Source organism: Odocoileus virginianus, chromosome 24, assembly GCF_023699985.2.
Source record: "Odocoileus virginianus isolate 20LAN1187 ecotype Illinois chromosome 24, Ovbor_1.2, whole genome shotgun sequence".
Taxonomy (NCBI): Eukaryota; Metazoa; Chordata; class Mammalia; order Artiodactyla; family Cervidae; genus Odocoileus; species Odocoileus virginianus.
In genome coordinates, this window is record NC_069697.1 from 21,227,442 (window position 1) to 21,241,004 (window position 13,563).

The following is a 13,563-nucleotide window of genomic DNA, read 5'->3' on the forward strand; positions in this document are numbered from 1 at the left end:
TATCTGCTCTTTAGTTCCTTCTCACTGGAACCCCAAAGGTCCCCAGACCCAGGGACCCAGGAGAGTAGGAGAGGATCCTGCCGCCCCAGAAGAGGCATTCCATCTTGAGGCAAACTACAGTACTAAACAGGACTCACGAAAAAACCTCTAATTAAACTACAATAAGGCACTACCCACCACCCATACTGGATTTCCAGAATATATTATGCATTCATTCTCTCTCTCTCTCCCCGCTTCCAGCTTTCGTATATGATAGTCCCTGTGTCCACTCTCTCCTTCCTTCTCTTCAAGTTTAAAAATATTCCTCAACAGATACCTTTCCTCTGACTATGGTACACCCCAGGTTTTCCTTCTTTCATAACACACCTCACAGTAATTTCTTGTTTCACAACTCCGTTTCACCAGACAGGGATACCTGTCTTGTTTACCTGGTTTTGTGAATACATATTACCCATTCAATAAATGTCCATTTAATTGAACTGAAACATGTTTTATGAATGGATAATAAAAAGACAGACAAATCACAATGTTATAGAAGACTGAAATTTGGCCCTGGGCTCTTTCTAGCTTACCACAGCCACTTTTGCTGTCCAATGGTAAGGGGTATCTCTAATTTTCTTGAAGAGATCTCTAGTCTTTCCCATTCTATTATTTTCCTCTGTTTCTTTGCACTGTTCACTTAAGAAGGCTTTCTTACCTATCCTTGCTGCTCTTTGGAACTCTGCATTCAGATGGGTATATCTTTCCTCTTCTTTTTCGCCATTCGCTTCTCTTCTTTTCTCAGCTATTTGTAAGGCCTCCTCAGACAACCATTCTGCCTTTTTACATTTTGTTTTCTTGGGGATGGTTTTGATCACTGCCTCCTGTACAACATTATGAACCTCCGTCCACAGTTCTTCAGGCACTCTATCAGATCTAATCCCTTGAATCCATTTGTCACTTCCACTGTATAAGGGAATGGCCAAGTGGTTTTCCCTACTTTCTCCAATTTAAGTCTAAATTTTGCACTCGAAGCTCAAGCTGGAATCCAGATTGCCGGAAGAAATATCAATAACCTCAGATAGGCTGATGACACCACTCTAATGGCAGAAAGCAAAGCGGAACTAAAGAGTCTCTTGATGAAGGTGAAAGAGCTGGCTTAAAACCCAACATTCAAAAAACTAAGATTACAGCATCCAGTCCCATCACCTCATGGCAAACAGATGGGGAAAAAAATGGAAACAGTGACAGAGTTTATTTTCTTGGGCTCCAAAATCACTGCAGATGATGACCGCAGCCATGAAATTAAGACGCTTGCTCCTTAGAAGAAAAGCTATGACAAACCTAGACATCATATTAAAAAGTAGAGGTGTTACTTTGCCGACATAAACAAAGGTCGGTATAATCAAAGCTGTGATTTTTCCAGTAGTCATGTACGGATGTGAGGGTTGGGAGCATGAAGGCTGAGGGAAAAGAACTGATGCTTTCCAACTGTGGTGCTGGAGAGACTCTTTAGAGTCCCTCGGACACGAAAGAGATCAAACCAGTTAATCCTAAAGGAAATCAACCCTGAATATTCATCAGGACTGAAGCTAAAGCTCCAATACTTTGGCCACCTAATGCAAAGAGCCAACTACTTGGGAAAGACCCTGATGCTGGGAAAGACTGAGGGCAGAAGCGGGTAAGAGAGGATGAGATGGGTGGATGACATCATCGACTCAATGGACACGAGTCTGAGCAAACTCGAGGAGATAGTGAAGGAAAGGGAAGCCTGGCATGCTGCAATCCATGGGGATGCAAAGAGTCAGACACGACAGAGAAACTGAACAACAGGGTAAGAGGGGAAAGGGGATGGGATATCCCAATGACCCTTAAAGGTCACTAAAAACACACTGACTTTACAGCAATAACATTTGCCTTAGTACAAAGAAATCTTAGAAAGCTATGAAGAAATAAAAAGCACCCATTTCTCAAGACACAAAGATAACATCTGTTGCCCTTCTTTCTAGTATTTTTCTAGACTACAGAGCCTTCAATCACTGGATAGTAAAAGTCTTAAAAACAAAAACTGATTTGCCCAAAACAGACCAAACCTCTGATACTGGCATATTGTGAGGGCACTGAAAACTAATGCTATCCCATGCTAAGTTGCTTCAGTCAGGTCTGACTCTGCGACCCCATGGACTGTAACCTGCCAGGCTCCTCTGCCATGGGATTTCCCAGGCAAGACTACTACTAAAGGAGTTTGAAAATATGAAGACAAAATAGTCAAATTTTTTTTTAAAGGCAAAACACATCAAAATTAGATTCCAAAATCAGTACCTAAGTGTACTTCAAATCATAGCCAAATCCTAATTATTCAGAAACATCTGAGTTACAGGCCAACTCCAAATTATAAAAATGTCTATTCCTAAGTATCCTCAGAGTATTTTACAATAGCTACATCCAGAATTTTAACAAACATACAACACCCTGAATGGTGAGGGGTAGCTCTTAAAAAACTAGATAGTGAAGAATTTTCTGTAGATTCCCAGTTCCCCAGTTCTTCCAACCACATGTTTAACAGTTTCTGTTACCAGAAATGCCAGGGCCACAGATCTCACTCTCTTACACTGTGGTGATCCTACATCCTACGTAATCTACAAATCAAAGATGACTACTTAACATTAAAAAACCCCAAAACAAAAAAACTTCACTTGGGAAGCATTTTTTAAAAAATGCTACGATTTTAACTGACGTTAACTGAATCCCTATTTTTCATCTCCTAATTTGTATATCCACACTGATGTCCTGTATTACATTTGCAAAGAAAATAAACCCCCCCAAAAAAAGAAAACTTTAATATGGGGGGAAAAAAGAATCCTTATTTCTTGATGTAACACTGCTACATACACTATGCCTTTCAGATCTATTTTGGTTTTAGCAAGTAAAATCATGTAACATATTAATTAAGCATCCACATCAGAAGTGTGTTGACTAAAACTAATGTCCAAAGCCCCTGCTGAATGCCATCCTCATTACCTTGGTTCTGCTATTTATTCCTACAATGTTTATGCATCCATAACTCAGACTCAAATGTATGTTCAGAATCCATACCACTTGAATCCAAGGCAGGAAAGTTATTTTCTTCTTAAATCCATTTACACACAGGTAAAACAAGTCACTATAGACAGCACAGGGAGAAAAGTAAAAATACTGACTTGCCAGCCAGGAATCTTAGTCATCCAATTTCTTTGGCCTACAGTCTCCTCATCAGAGAAGTAGAAGGATAATGTTCTCTACTGTATACAGCTGGAAGTCATCACAAGTGTGGAAAAAACTCAGAACCTCTACAAAGCAAATGCAAAATATTTCTGATACAATTATTTAGAATGCTGGATACTCAGAAAGTACTTAATAATTTGACAAAACTCAATTTCTATTGTGTGAGAGTTGATCAATCTGGGCTGAACAAAGTGCATGACAAAGAGGAGCTTAAAAAAAACTCAACTGCCTATTTTTAACCCACTTTCAATTATGCCTACGTTCCATAATCAAAACATTAGGTAGTATATTAAACAATATCCATACAGCCTGAAAGTTTAATCACTACCAAAAGTAGTTCAGGGACTCTAACCTGGAATCCACGGAGACTGAGGGAGCTTGTCAAGAACCTGAATCCCCAGAAGTCACATGCAAAAAATACAGCTGACTGTACTAGGAAGAAGCACAGAAGATTCCTAAATTGGGACAACAACCAAAAGAGCTAAAAACCACACTGTTTCTACTCAAATTTTTACTACATGGGGTTATCTGCTTCCTAAATATGTTTGTTACAATTTATAACAAGTGCATCTTCAGATCATGGTAAGTTTTTCATGCCTTTTTTTTCTTAAATGGGAAAAAAAAAAAGCATTATCAGCCAAAGATTTTTAGGGTTTAAAAGAGGGGTTGGTTTTCTGAATTAGTTTTCTTGCTAAAAACTACCTTATGTATTAAAATATGTATCAAATGATAATAAAACATGTATCACTTTTAGTGACAAAAACCCTATTTTTTCAAAATAAATATTATTAAAAAACAGAACTCAAGACACAGTACAACATAGATTAAATTTTTAAGAATTTGAAACTAAACCTCAAGAAACAGAAAAATAAATTGTAGGAAAAACTGATGAAACTCTAATCTCAGAAGGTTGGTTTGCTAGGTTTTAATCAAATAAGTCAACTCCTTAAGTTAGTAACTGTTTGCTTAGGCTCCATTTTATTGATTTCATGATTAATTTTGAGAAGAAAATTAAAGGAATGTCATTCTGTCAATGTAACATGTACAACAAATAAATTTGTTTTTAACCAAGACACAACTACAGGTCTCTTTTATCTGTTCCCAAAATAACTCTGGTTCTTTATGACAGATAAATTAAGGAGGATCTTTTATTTTAGGGAGCTTTCACTCTACGAAACTTTAAGCTTTAATTGTTTTGTCATTTTTATATAGACTAAAAGACGTTTAGCCCAGGGAAAAAAGAGGGAAGAAAAGGAAATTCTATAATTCAAGCTAAACACATAACTGCCAAGATTCAGTGTAATTCATGTATTTGCAAAATATCACTGTGTAAGACTACATCACAGCAGTTTGTATAGCAAAATACAGGGAACAATCTAGAAGTTATCAATATGCAATTAGTAAAATTAAGGTCTAACCACTTCACAAAGCAGTCCCTTTAAAAAAAATTAGTCACCTCAAAGAAATATTTAGGGGCAAACGGAGGAACTATGGTATAGGATTTACTCCACGTGTGTGTGCTAAGTCGCTCAGCGGTGTCAGACTCTGCAACCCTTCTGTATGCAGCCTGCCAGGCTCCTCTGTCCATGGAACTCTCCAGGCAAGAATGCTGAAGTGGGTGGTCATGCCCTCCTCTTGCACTGGCAGGCAGGTTTACCAAGGGCACTACCTGGGAAGCCCATTTATTTGGGGAGGAGGGGAACAGGCCTAACATATACTCACTAAGTCTCTCTGGTCTTTCAGGAAAAACACAGAATAAAAGTTGTGGTTGTCTGGGGAGGGGAACTAGAATGCTGGATAACCTTACTCTTCCTCTATGCATCCTTTAGAACCTTTCAAAGGTGTTCTATGTATTTCCTAGTCAACAAAAGACTGATTTGTTTTTAATGAATCTCATGGGTAGAATTAGAAACTTTCAGCTCAGACATCAATTCAGATAGAACCTACAGGGCAGTAACAATAAATTATATAGAATAACTCTCCTGAAGTTTTCTTCCAAAGAGATTGAAGAGCATTCAATCAGTATTTCAACATCTAGGCATTAGATTTGTAATTATGTGTTCGAAGTATCTGAGCAAAATCCTGCCTTCATGGAGTTTCATGGAGAGTAGAGACAGAGAGTATATGATATGACTTTTTGAGTAATGATGAGTGCTATACAGAAGAGAAGGAAATCGGGGATAAAGAGCAATTATGGGGGAGGAGGGAGGACCGTGTTTTAGGCCAGTTTAGGGACATGTAAGAACTGAGTGATATGGCAAAGTAAGCAATGTGATAAACAGAAGGCAAGCCCTGTGACTGAACATGCAGAGCCTCTCACTGTTGAGGGTACAGCCCAGCAGCAGGATGGCTGCAATGGGGCGACCCAAGGAGAGAAATGCGGAGGTGGTCTCAGAGAGAGGTGGGTCCTAGATGCATGGAGAGCCTTGCAGCGAGGAGGAAACAAAGTCAAGACTTTAAATGCAATGAAAAACCTCTGTGGAGTTCTGAGTGGGAGAATGACTAGATTTACATTTTTAAAAGTAACACTAGCTACTGTTTAAAAGATCAATACGGTAGGCCAGGTAACAAATGATGGGACTGAATAGTGGTTTCAGAGAGATAGGGAAATGTATCTGATTCAGGGTGGGTGTGTGTGTGTTAGTCATGTCCGACTCTTTGCAATCCTTTGGACTGCAGCCCACCAGGCTCCTCTGTCCATGGGATTTTCCAGGCAAGAATACTGGAGTGGGTTGCCATTTCCTTCTCCAGCAGATCTTCCCAACCCAGGGATCAAATCTAGGTCTCCCACATTGCAGATAGACTCTTTACTGTCTGAGATTTGAAAAATAGAGCCTATGGAATTTGCTGCTGGATTAGAAATGGGGATTTGACTGCAACAGCAACTGGGTGAAGAGTAATTTAAAAAGTCATCTTTATGTGTATAGTTATAGTTGTTAAGGTACTTTTACATGTATTATGTCATTTCACAATAACAAGAGGCAGGGGAAGGTCCCACTGGGTCAAGATCCAAGTTCTGCCTCCTCTGCCAGCTTTGAGAAGCCCTAGGAAAAGTCCTTTGAATGGGGTTCTAGGCCATAAAACGGTATCGTTCACTTCACAAGATTTCTGCAGGTACCAAGTGGTTGAAGTCTTTTGCAAATGTAAATAATGCCCTTTTTGAGGCAGAAAGCATCACACTGGCCAGTGAGAGACACTGTGTTCCCATCACTCAGGACAGCAGTGCTGCCCCACTGCCACCACCACTATATTCCATATAGAACCTGGTACTGTAGTTGACAGAAAAGAAGCAAACTTCTTAATTCTGATATAAAAAATAAACGTGTTCACCAATTATGGAAAAGCCTACATTATATAAGCATAGGCACTAGGGGGAAAAAAAATTGTATACTCTTTCAATCCATCCTAGAAACTGGAGGGAACAGTTCCTTTTGCTATAAATAGCATTAAAGTAAAACCACCTCTTACAAGATAAAATCCCAACCAAGGAAACTTTCACTAGAGAGATGTTACCACCAAGACTTCAACTTATTGCTTGAAGTCCTATCTTTAAGTTCATGTACAAAGTCCCACAGAATTTATTTTTCCCATCCAAGGCTTTCATGTTATTGCAGAATATATCCAGAACTTAAGCAAAAATGGAAAAATATACATAAAGTCTTTAGTTCACTACGTATTTTTGAGAGTTATCTTGAATGTCAACGTGTACTGTGTACTTAGTCGATAATCTGAATAACAGTAAATAAAAATCCAAGGATATCTGGTGTATAAACCTATCCTCCATCCCTCATATTCAACTGGGGCCTCAATAAACATGACTATTGCGGCCAAGAGATTCTATTACAACTAAAACCACATCGTAAGTACCCTCCAAAGCACACAGCCATTAAACTGCCTTGACAGAGTCGAAGACAAATCTTTAATACAACGAATGAAGGTTTGTTTTATGCAACACTACAAAGGGTCATATCATTCAGATTCCAGAGCACAATGACAATTTCTTCTACTTCTGTACTTTCTAGTAAGACTTTCTACCTTACAAAACATGTCGCATTTCTCTAAATCAAGAACCTTTAGGTCAGAGACACCCCATCTGAGATATATTTCACTGCAACTGCAGGAACACTACACACAATACATCATCCTTCAACAGGTCTATCACCGCACTTAGCTTGCATCTTCCCCAAACTTTAACAAGTTAAGTTAAATACACGTTCACCAGGTTATAGCAAGCAAATGTTTTTGCAATTTAGGCACTTGAACTCGCATAGTGAGCAACACAGAGGTTCAACTAATTTCCTTCATTAAAAATGACCAAATACTCTCAAGGTTTTGTCTTTGTGGATTTCAAGGAACATTTTACATCTGATCATTTGATGTTTCTGTAAAGAACTTACAAAACCAAGATGAATTTTCTATGGTTTCATTCGTACTTCTCAAAGTATATATTTATAAGAAACAAAAAAAAAAAAAAAAAACGATTTTAATAAAGTGCAGGAGATCCAGAGGCAAAATATTTCACAAGGTCCCCCATACCTCTCTCCCCCAATTCCCGCCCGGTCTCGCGTTAAAACTATTTCCTCCAAACAGAAACAGCTCTAGAAGAGTTTGCCAAGCAGAGTAAAATCACTTCGCTGAGATAACAAACGGAAACGCATTTAAAGCAGAGGAGATCACGGAAGCGACGGCGGCCGGGCGCGGAGCCCCCACGTCCCCGGACCCCAGCAGCAAGGGGCGAGCATGTGCCGGCCGCTGCAGGACGCGCGGCCCTCCCGGAGCCGCCTCCTGAGGCATAGGGCCCCGCCCGGCCTCACCCTCCCGGTTCATTCATTCTGAACCTGCGGCTACCGCACCCCTGCACTCCCGCCCCGGCCGAGACGGGGTTCCGAGGCCGAGTGACCGCTTTGGGCCACAACCCCTGCCCGGAGTCCGGGCCCCGCCGCGATTCCCGCGCGCCCGCGGCCTCTGCTCTGGGGTGGTCTGAGAGGCCGCGGAGGCCCGCTCCCAAAGCCAGAGCCCCGCAACACCGCAGCCCCACCCTCCGCCCAGGCGCGGGCCAGGCCTTCCCCGCTCGCGGGGCGGCCTCCTGGGGGCCCCGGATCCCCGCCACCCGGCTGCCCCACTGCGGCCGGAAGTCTCCCCGGCGCCCCCTCCCCAGCACCCGACTTCCCTCGCCGCCGCGTCCAAAGCCTCTCCGCGCTGCCTCGGGCCTCCTACCGCGGGCCGCGGGCCGGAGAAAGCGAGGGGCCGCGCCGCCCGGTCCGCTGACAGGGCAAGAGCAGAGCCGGGAGGCCCAGACGGTTACCTTGATAATCCTGCGGGGCAGCCCGGCCATCTTGTCAGATCCCGAGTTCGGCCTCTGGTCTCGTCTCCGGCTCCGCTCTCCTCACGCACGAGTGGAAGTCCCAGGCTCCACTTCCGGGGGACGTTGCCGCGCCCGCCGCCGCCGCCGCCGCCGCCAAGGCCCCTCGGGAAATGTAGTTCCTGCTCGGGCGCGAGCGGGCTTCCCTCGGACTTGACCCCCTCCCCCGCGTTCCCCGCCCCAGCCCCGGCTTGGAGGTAGCGGAAGTGACGCGTGCGGCGGGGCAGGGACTTGGGGGAGGCGGCGCGGGGCGGCGCGGAGCTCCGGCGCTCTTGGCCGAGCCTACCGCGCGCAGGTGGGATTGAGTGCTCCGCGCCCCGCAGGCCTCTTATCCGCGGCCACGCCCGCGCCAATGGGCGACGTAACAGAGGCCTGGCAGTGGACGTAGCCCATTCATCGGTTCGTTAGCTCATTCAACGTTACTGCATTGCGCGCGGTCTGGGCTGGCGGTGGGCAAAAGACAGGTCAAACTGATCGCGGGCTCCTTCCTCAAGGGGAAGCTAAACACCGAAACGCCCAAGTATGGGTCTCGAAAGTTTTCCAATAAAACTCTAGCCAGACTTTTGGTGCTTAAATTTCGCATAAGTCGAGCCTTTTCGATACACCGCTTAGTCCTAGGAAAGCTAAAAGCAAAGAATTTGGAGAGAGTTGGGGACGGGAAGAAGAATGGTTTCTGAATGCCTGGCCCTAGCGGTTGACTTGCCGACTGGATCGCTGGAGGAATGACCTAGGAGAGGATTAGAGAGTAATTCCTAAAAGAAGGATTACCCTTAGAGTGCCAGCGTGCTAAAGGAGGATTAGAGTGAGGGTACCCGAAAATTGGATTGTTGGGGAACCATTTCGTAACACCCTGATGATTGATTGCTTGCTCTGTGGTGGGCTTTTTGCGGTATTATTTTACTTTCTCGTCAAAGCAAACCTTAAGGTGCTTCCTCCACTTTACAGATGAGGCTCAGAGACATTCACTTTTCACAAGGTTGTGTGGGAAGTTTTGTTCCGAGGCAGATCTGCCAAAACATGGACCCCTTAACTACTTAGCTACGGAGTTTCCTAGCCCAGTAGCACAGACAGTAGACGGTGACTAAAAAAGGGCCCGGTGCTATGTTAGTGGATGAGGATACAAAAAGGCTGACCCTGCCTTCCAAGAACTTAAAGAGTACAGTAGAGAATAGAGACAAGTCAACAATTACAATTCAGTGGGTTAAGGGCCGTAGTAGAGTTTCCTTCAAGGTGTTATTTGAACACAGAGAGGCATTGATTGCTTGAGAAGTCAGAGAAAGCTCCTCAAAGGAGAAGTGGCATCCTGAAGGATGAAGAAGTATGTAACTGACTTGGTCAGGGGAGCATGCCAGGCCTAGAAAGCCTGTGAATTGCATTGAACTATAAGAAAAAAATTAGTGCATTAACAAATAGAAAATATGAATGCAAGAAACCTAGTAAGAATAATAAGAGAAAATATCATTAGCGTGATACTAAATGATTACATGGACTATCTCATTTAATGATAAAGTGTATAAGGTAGGCTGTCTTGTTACTGTTGTTTTTTAGATGAGAAATCAAGCCTCAGAGGCAATAATGAGAACTTTGAATAGCTAAAACTCTAAAATGAGTAGTTCTGTCATTAGAAGAATTTGGGAAAGTAAATGACATTGGACAGAGATACTGGCAGAATATTTTAGAGAGGTCCAGGAACCCACCTTGATAGGAAGAAAGGCAGAGTGAACATGGGATTAGAAGGGTTCTAGTCCAGTTATCTAGTGCATAAAAATTCAGCTTCAATTTAGTGCCGAAAAGGACAATAATCATTTATTTAGTTCTTGAATCTGCAATTCGGGCAGGGCTTGGCAGGGAAGGCACATCTCTCTACATGCTGTGTCAGCTCGGGTAGCTTGACTGAACCAGAAGCACTTCCAGGGTGGCTCACATGGCAGGCAAGTTGGTACTAGCTGTTAGTCCTGCTCCAAGTGGGCCTCTCCCTGGAACAACCTCGGCTTCCTCACCGCCTGGTGGCTAGGTTCCAAGAATGAGTGTTCTAGCAGGCAAAAGTGGAAGCTGAATCACCTTTTTTTTTGACCTAGCCTTGGAAATGAGGTAGCATCACTCCCGCCATAATCTATTGGTTGACTTCTCATGGTCATAAAAACCCTCCCAGTTTGAAAACTAGGGGACATGGCCCCCCTCTCTTGAAAGAAGAGTGGCAAAATTCTAGAAACTAGCAGAGTATACATATGATAGAAAATATGGTTGTGGCCAACTTTGAGAAACACAAACTGGCACAGGTATATTTGTCACAACGTGTTTACAGGCCACCTGCCTTAGAATCATCCACAACGCTGGTTAAAATAGCATTCCTTTTCCAGAGATGCTGATTTTCTAGGTCAATGCTGAGGCCTGGAACTCTGCATGTAAACATCACGGGTAATGTTGATAGATCCTAAAATGTGAGAATGAAAGATTCTGAATAAACAACAAAAATGTTGTCAGTGACTTCTTTTGGCTATTATGTATCAGAATGGATAATGAGAATCATGGAGGTTAAGAGTGAGGGCACTGAAGCCCCACCTAGATTTGAAAACAATTTGCTTAACTTGTTTGATCTTTTCTTCACCTATAAAGTGTACTTCATGTGCTTATTGTGAAAGTTCAATGATATACAAATATACATATTAAGTACTTAGAACACTTCATAACATATAGGGCTATTATTTTTGTAATCTTGATGAAGGCCATGTATAGTTTTCTATAGGAAACCAGATCTTTTTGTAAAGCACTTTAAGCAACTAGTTCTTTGTATTTTGGGCTGTGCTGGGTCTTCACTGCTGCATGCAGCCTTTCTCTAGTTGTGTTGCTTGGACTTCTCATTGCTATGGCTTCTCTTGTTTTGACGCGGGTTCTAGACACAGGCTCAGTATTTGTGACGCACCGACTTAGTTGCCCAGCAGCATGTGGGATCTTAGTTCTCAAACCAGGGATCAAACCCGTGTCCAGATTCCTAACCACTGGACCACTAGGGTAGCCCAGGAAACCAGATTTTTTAAAACTTGACAGTATAGCTTGTTTGGCCAAGATCAGTTTGATGGCATGAAATTCTCTTAGATAAATATCATATATATTATATAATATATTCCCCAGTGGCTCAGCAGTAAAGAATCTGCCTGCAATGCAAGAGACACAGGAGACAATCTCTGGGTCTGAAAGATTCCCTGGAGAGGGCATGGCAAATGGCAACCCACTCCAGTATTCTTGCCTCATCCCATGGACAGAGGAGCCTGGTGGGCTACAGTCCATAGGGTAACAAGAGTTGGACATGACTGAAGCTACTTAGCATGCATCCATATACATACATATATATATATATATATATATATATACACACACATAAATGTCTTTACTCTTTTTTTTTCCCCTTTGAGAACAGCTCACACTATACTCATCTGGAAAATAAAATCCAAACTTCTGATTCGTGTAAGTCCTCTCAAACAGGATATATTTTAGAAGGACAGGTTGCCACAGGGCTGAGATGCAGTGTTTATGCTCAGCCACAACTAGAGAGACTTGTGTGTCACAGTGAAATATCCCACATGATGCAACAAATATCTTTCATGCTGCAACTAAGACCTGATTCAGCCAAATAAATATATATATATATAAAGAATGATATACAACTAAAGAAAAAAAGGGGGAGAAACTAATTTTTAAAAAAGAAAGAAAAAAGAAAAGAGAAAGAATGATATCATGTACCCAAAATTCAAAAGATGCCGGTCCATGGTATTGAATAAGTAAGAGCGACCAAATAGCTTCACTAAACTGAACAGCACTAGGCAGAACTCTTAGCTAGTTAATCTTTTTTTCGGCTCTTCATCAGACCTCTTTCTTGTCCAGGGTTTTTTTTGTATTATTTGGTTGTTTTTTTTCCCCAGGCTCTGCTCCTTTCAGAACTCAAACTCCAAGGGCCTCTGCACTATAATACGGGAAAGAGGACCCAAGAATGCTGTGCTCTATGCAAATCTTACTCCTAAAAATACTATTTTAGTGCTTCCTGTTCCTTCCCCACCCCCTCTCCCACAGATATTTCAGATGTTCACTGCATGCCTGCTAAATCAGTCATGTCTGACTCTTTGTGACCCATGGATTGTAGCTCACCAGGTTCCTCTGTCCATGGAATTTTCCGGGCAAGAATACTGAAGTGGGTTGCCACAATAGCAGGAGCATATGTACTATTTACCCTGCATGTAATATCTTAGGACATTTATACCTGAGCTCCTCAGAGTTATGGATCTTCTTTATCTTGGGTATCTCTGGATCCCTGGGACCTAGCTCAGGGCCTAGAGCATCAGACCTCCCAAAAAGAACTGGTCAAGAAATGAATCCATGAGTTCAGGCCGAAGATAAGTACCTGTTTGAGAGCAGCTGCCTAAATTCCTCATCCATAAGTGATTGCTTACAGAAAACACGGGATGTTGATGTTCATCCCTAAACTTTTCAAGTTGACTTCCTGGAGGACAACAGAGTTGTGTTATTTTTTTTTTTTTTTTTTCCTTTCACAAACTGTCTCATGCTTTTTTAAAGACAGAGTAGATCAGTTTGGAAAATGATAGATCGATCACCTTTAATAGAGGTCCTGTTTCCATTATGAGAAATAGTCTTCATGCAGAAGTGTTTGTTGGCAATACACTTTTTGTTTCTTAACGAATAAGAAAACTGTTTCGTGGGCGATCAAGACAGAAGTGTCTGTGAGAAGAGGGTTCGTGAACATTGACTCAGGGAGGAAGTGGGTGGGGCAGGAGGAAAAGGCTGCACACAGATTTTAGAAAAGAAAAAAAAAAACCCTGCGGCTTCATATTCGTGACGTCAACATAAATAGCTGAGCACTTACAAAGTGTTAATCCACACAATGCCGGCCTGTGAAAAACAACCGAGTGAGGTCATCCAGGGTCTTAAGAGCACTATCTCAAGGT

General features: G+C 42.5%; 1 protein-coding gene across 4 annotated transcripts in view; it reads right to left on the reverse strand.

Annotated features, from left to right (window-relative positions):
• Positions 1–8,704, reverse strand: part of UBE2N (ubiquitin conjugating enzyme E2 N) — a 39,724-nt gene extending 31,020 nt beyond the window's left edge. For 2 of the 4 annotated variants that reach the window (XM_020876399.2, XM_020876398.2), the window contains exons 1-2: positions 8,549–8,704; positions 3,596–3,670 (exon numbers count right to left, since the gene is read on the reverse strand). In XM_020876399.2, coding sequence (XP_020732058.2) covers positions 3,596–3,670; positions 8,549–8,578 — 105 coding nt within the window. In that variant the 5' untranslated portion in view covers positions 8,579–8,704. The remainder of the gene's footprint in view (positions 1–3,595; positions 3,671–8,548) is intronic. The other 2 variants (XM_020876400.2, XM_020876401.2) reach the window with 2 other exon arrangements.
• Between the last annotated feature and the right edge of the window lie 4,859 nt (positions 8,705–13,563).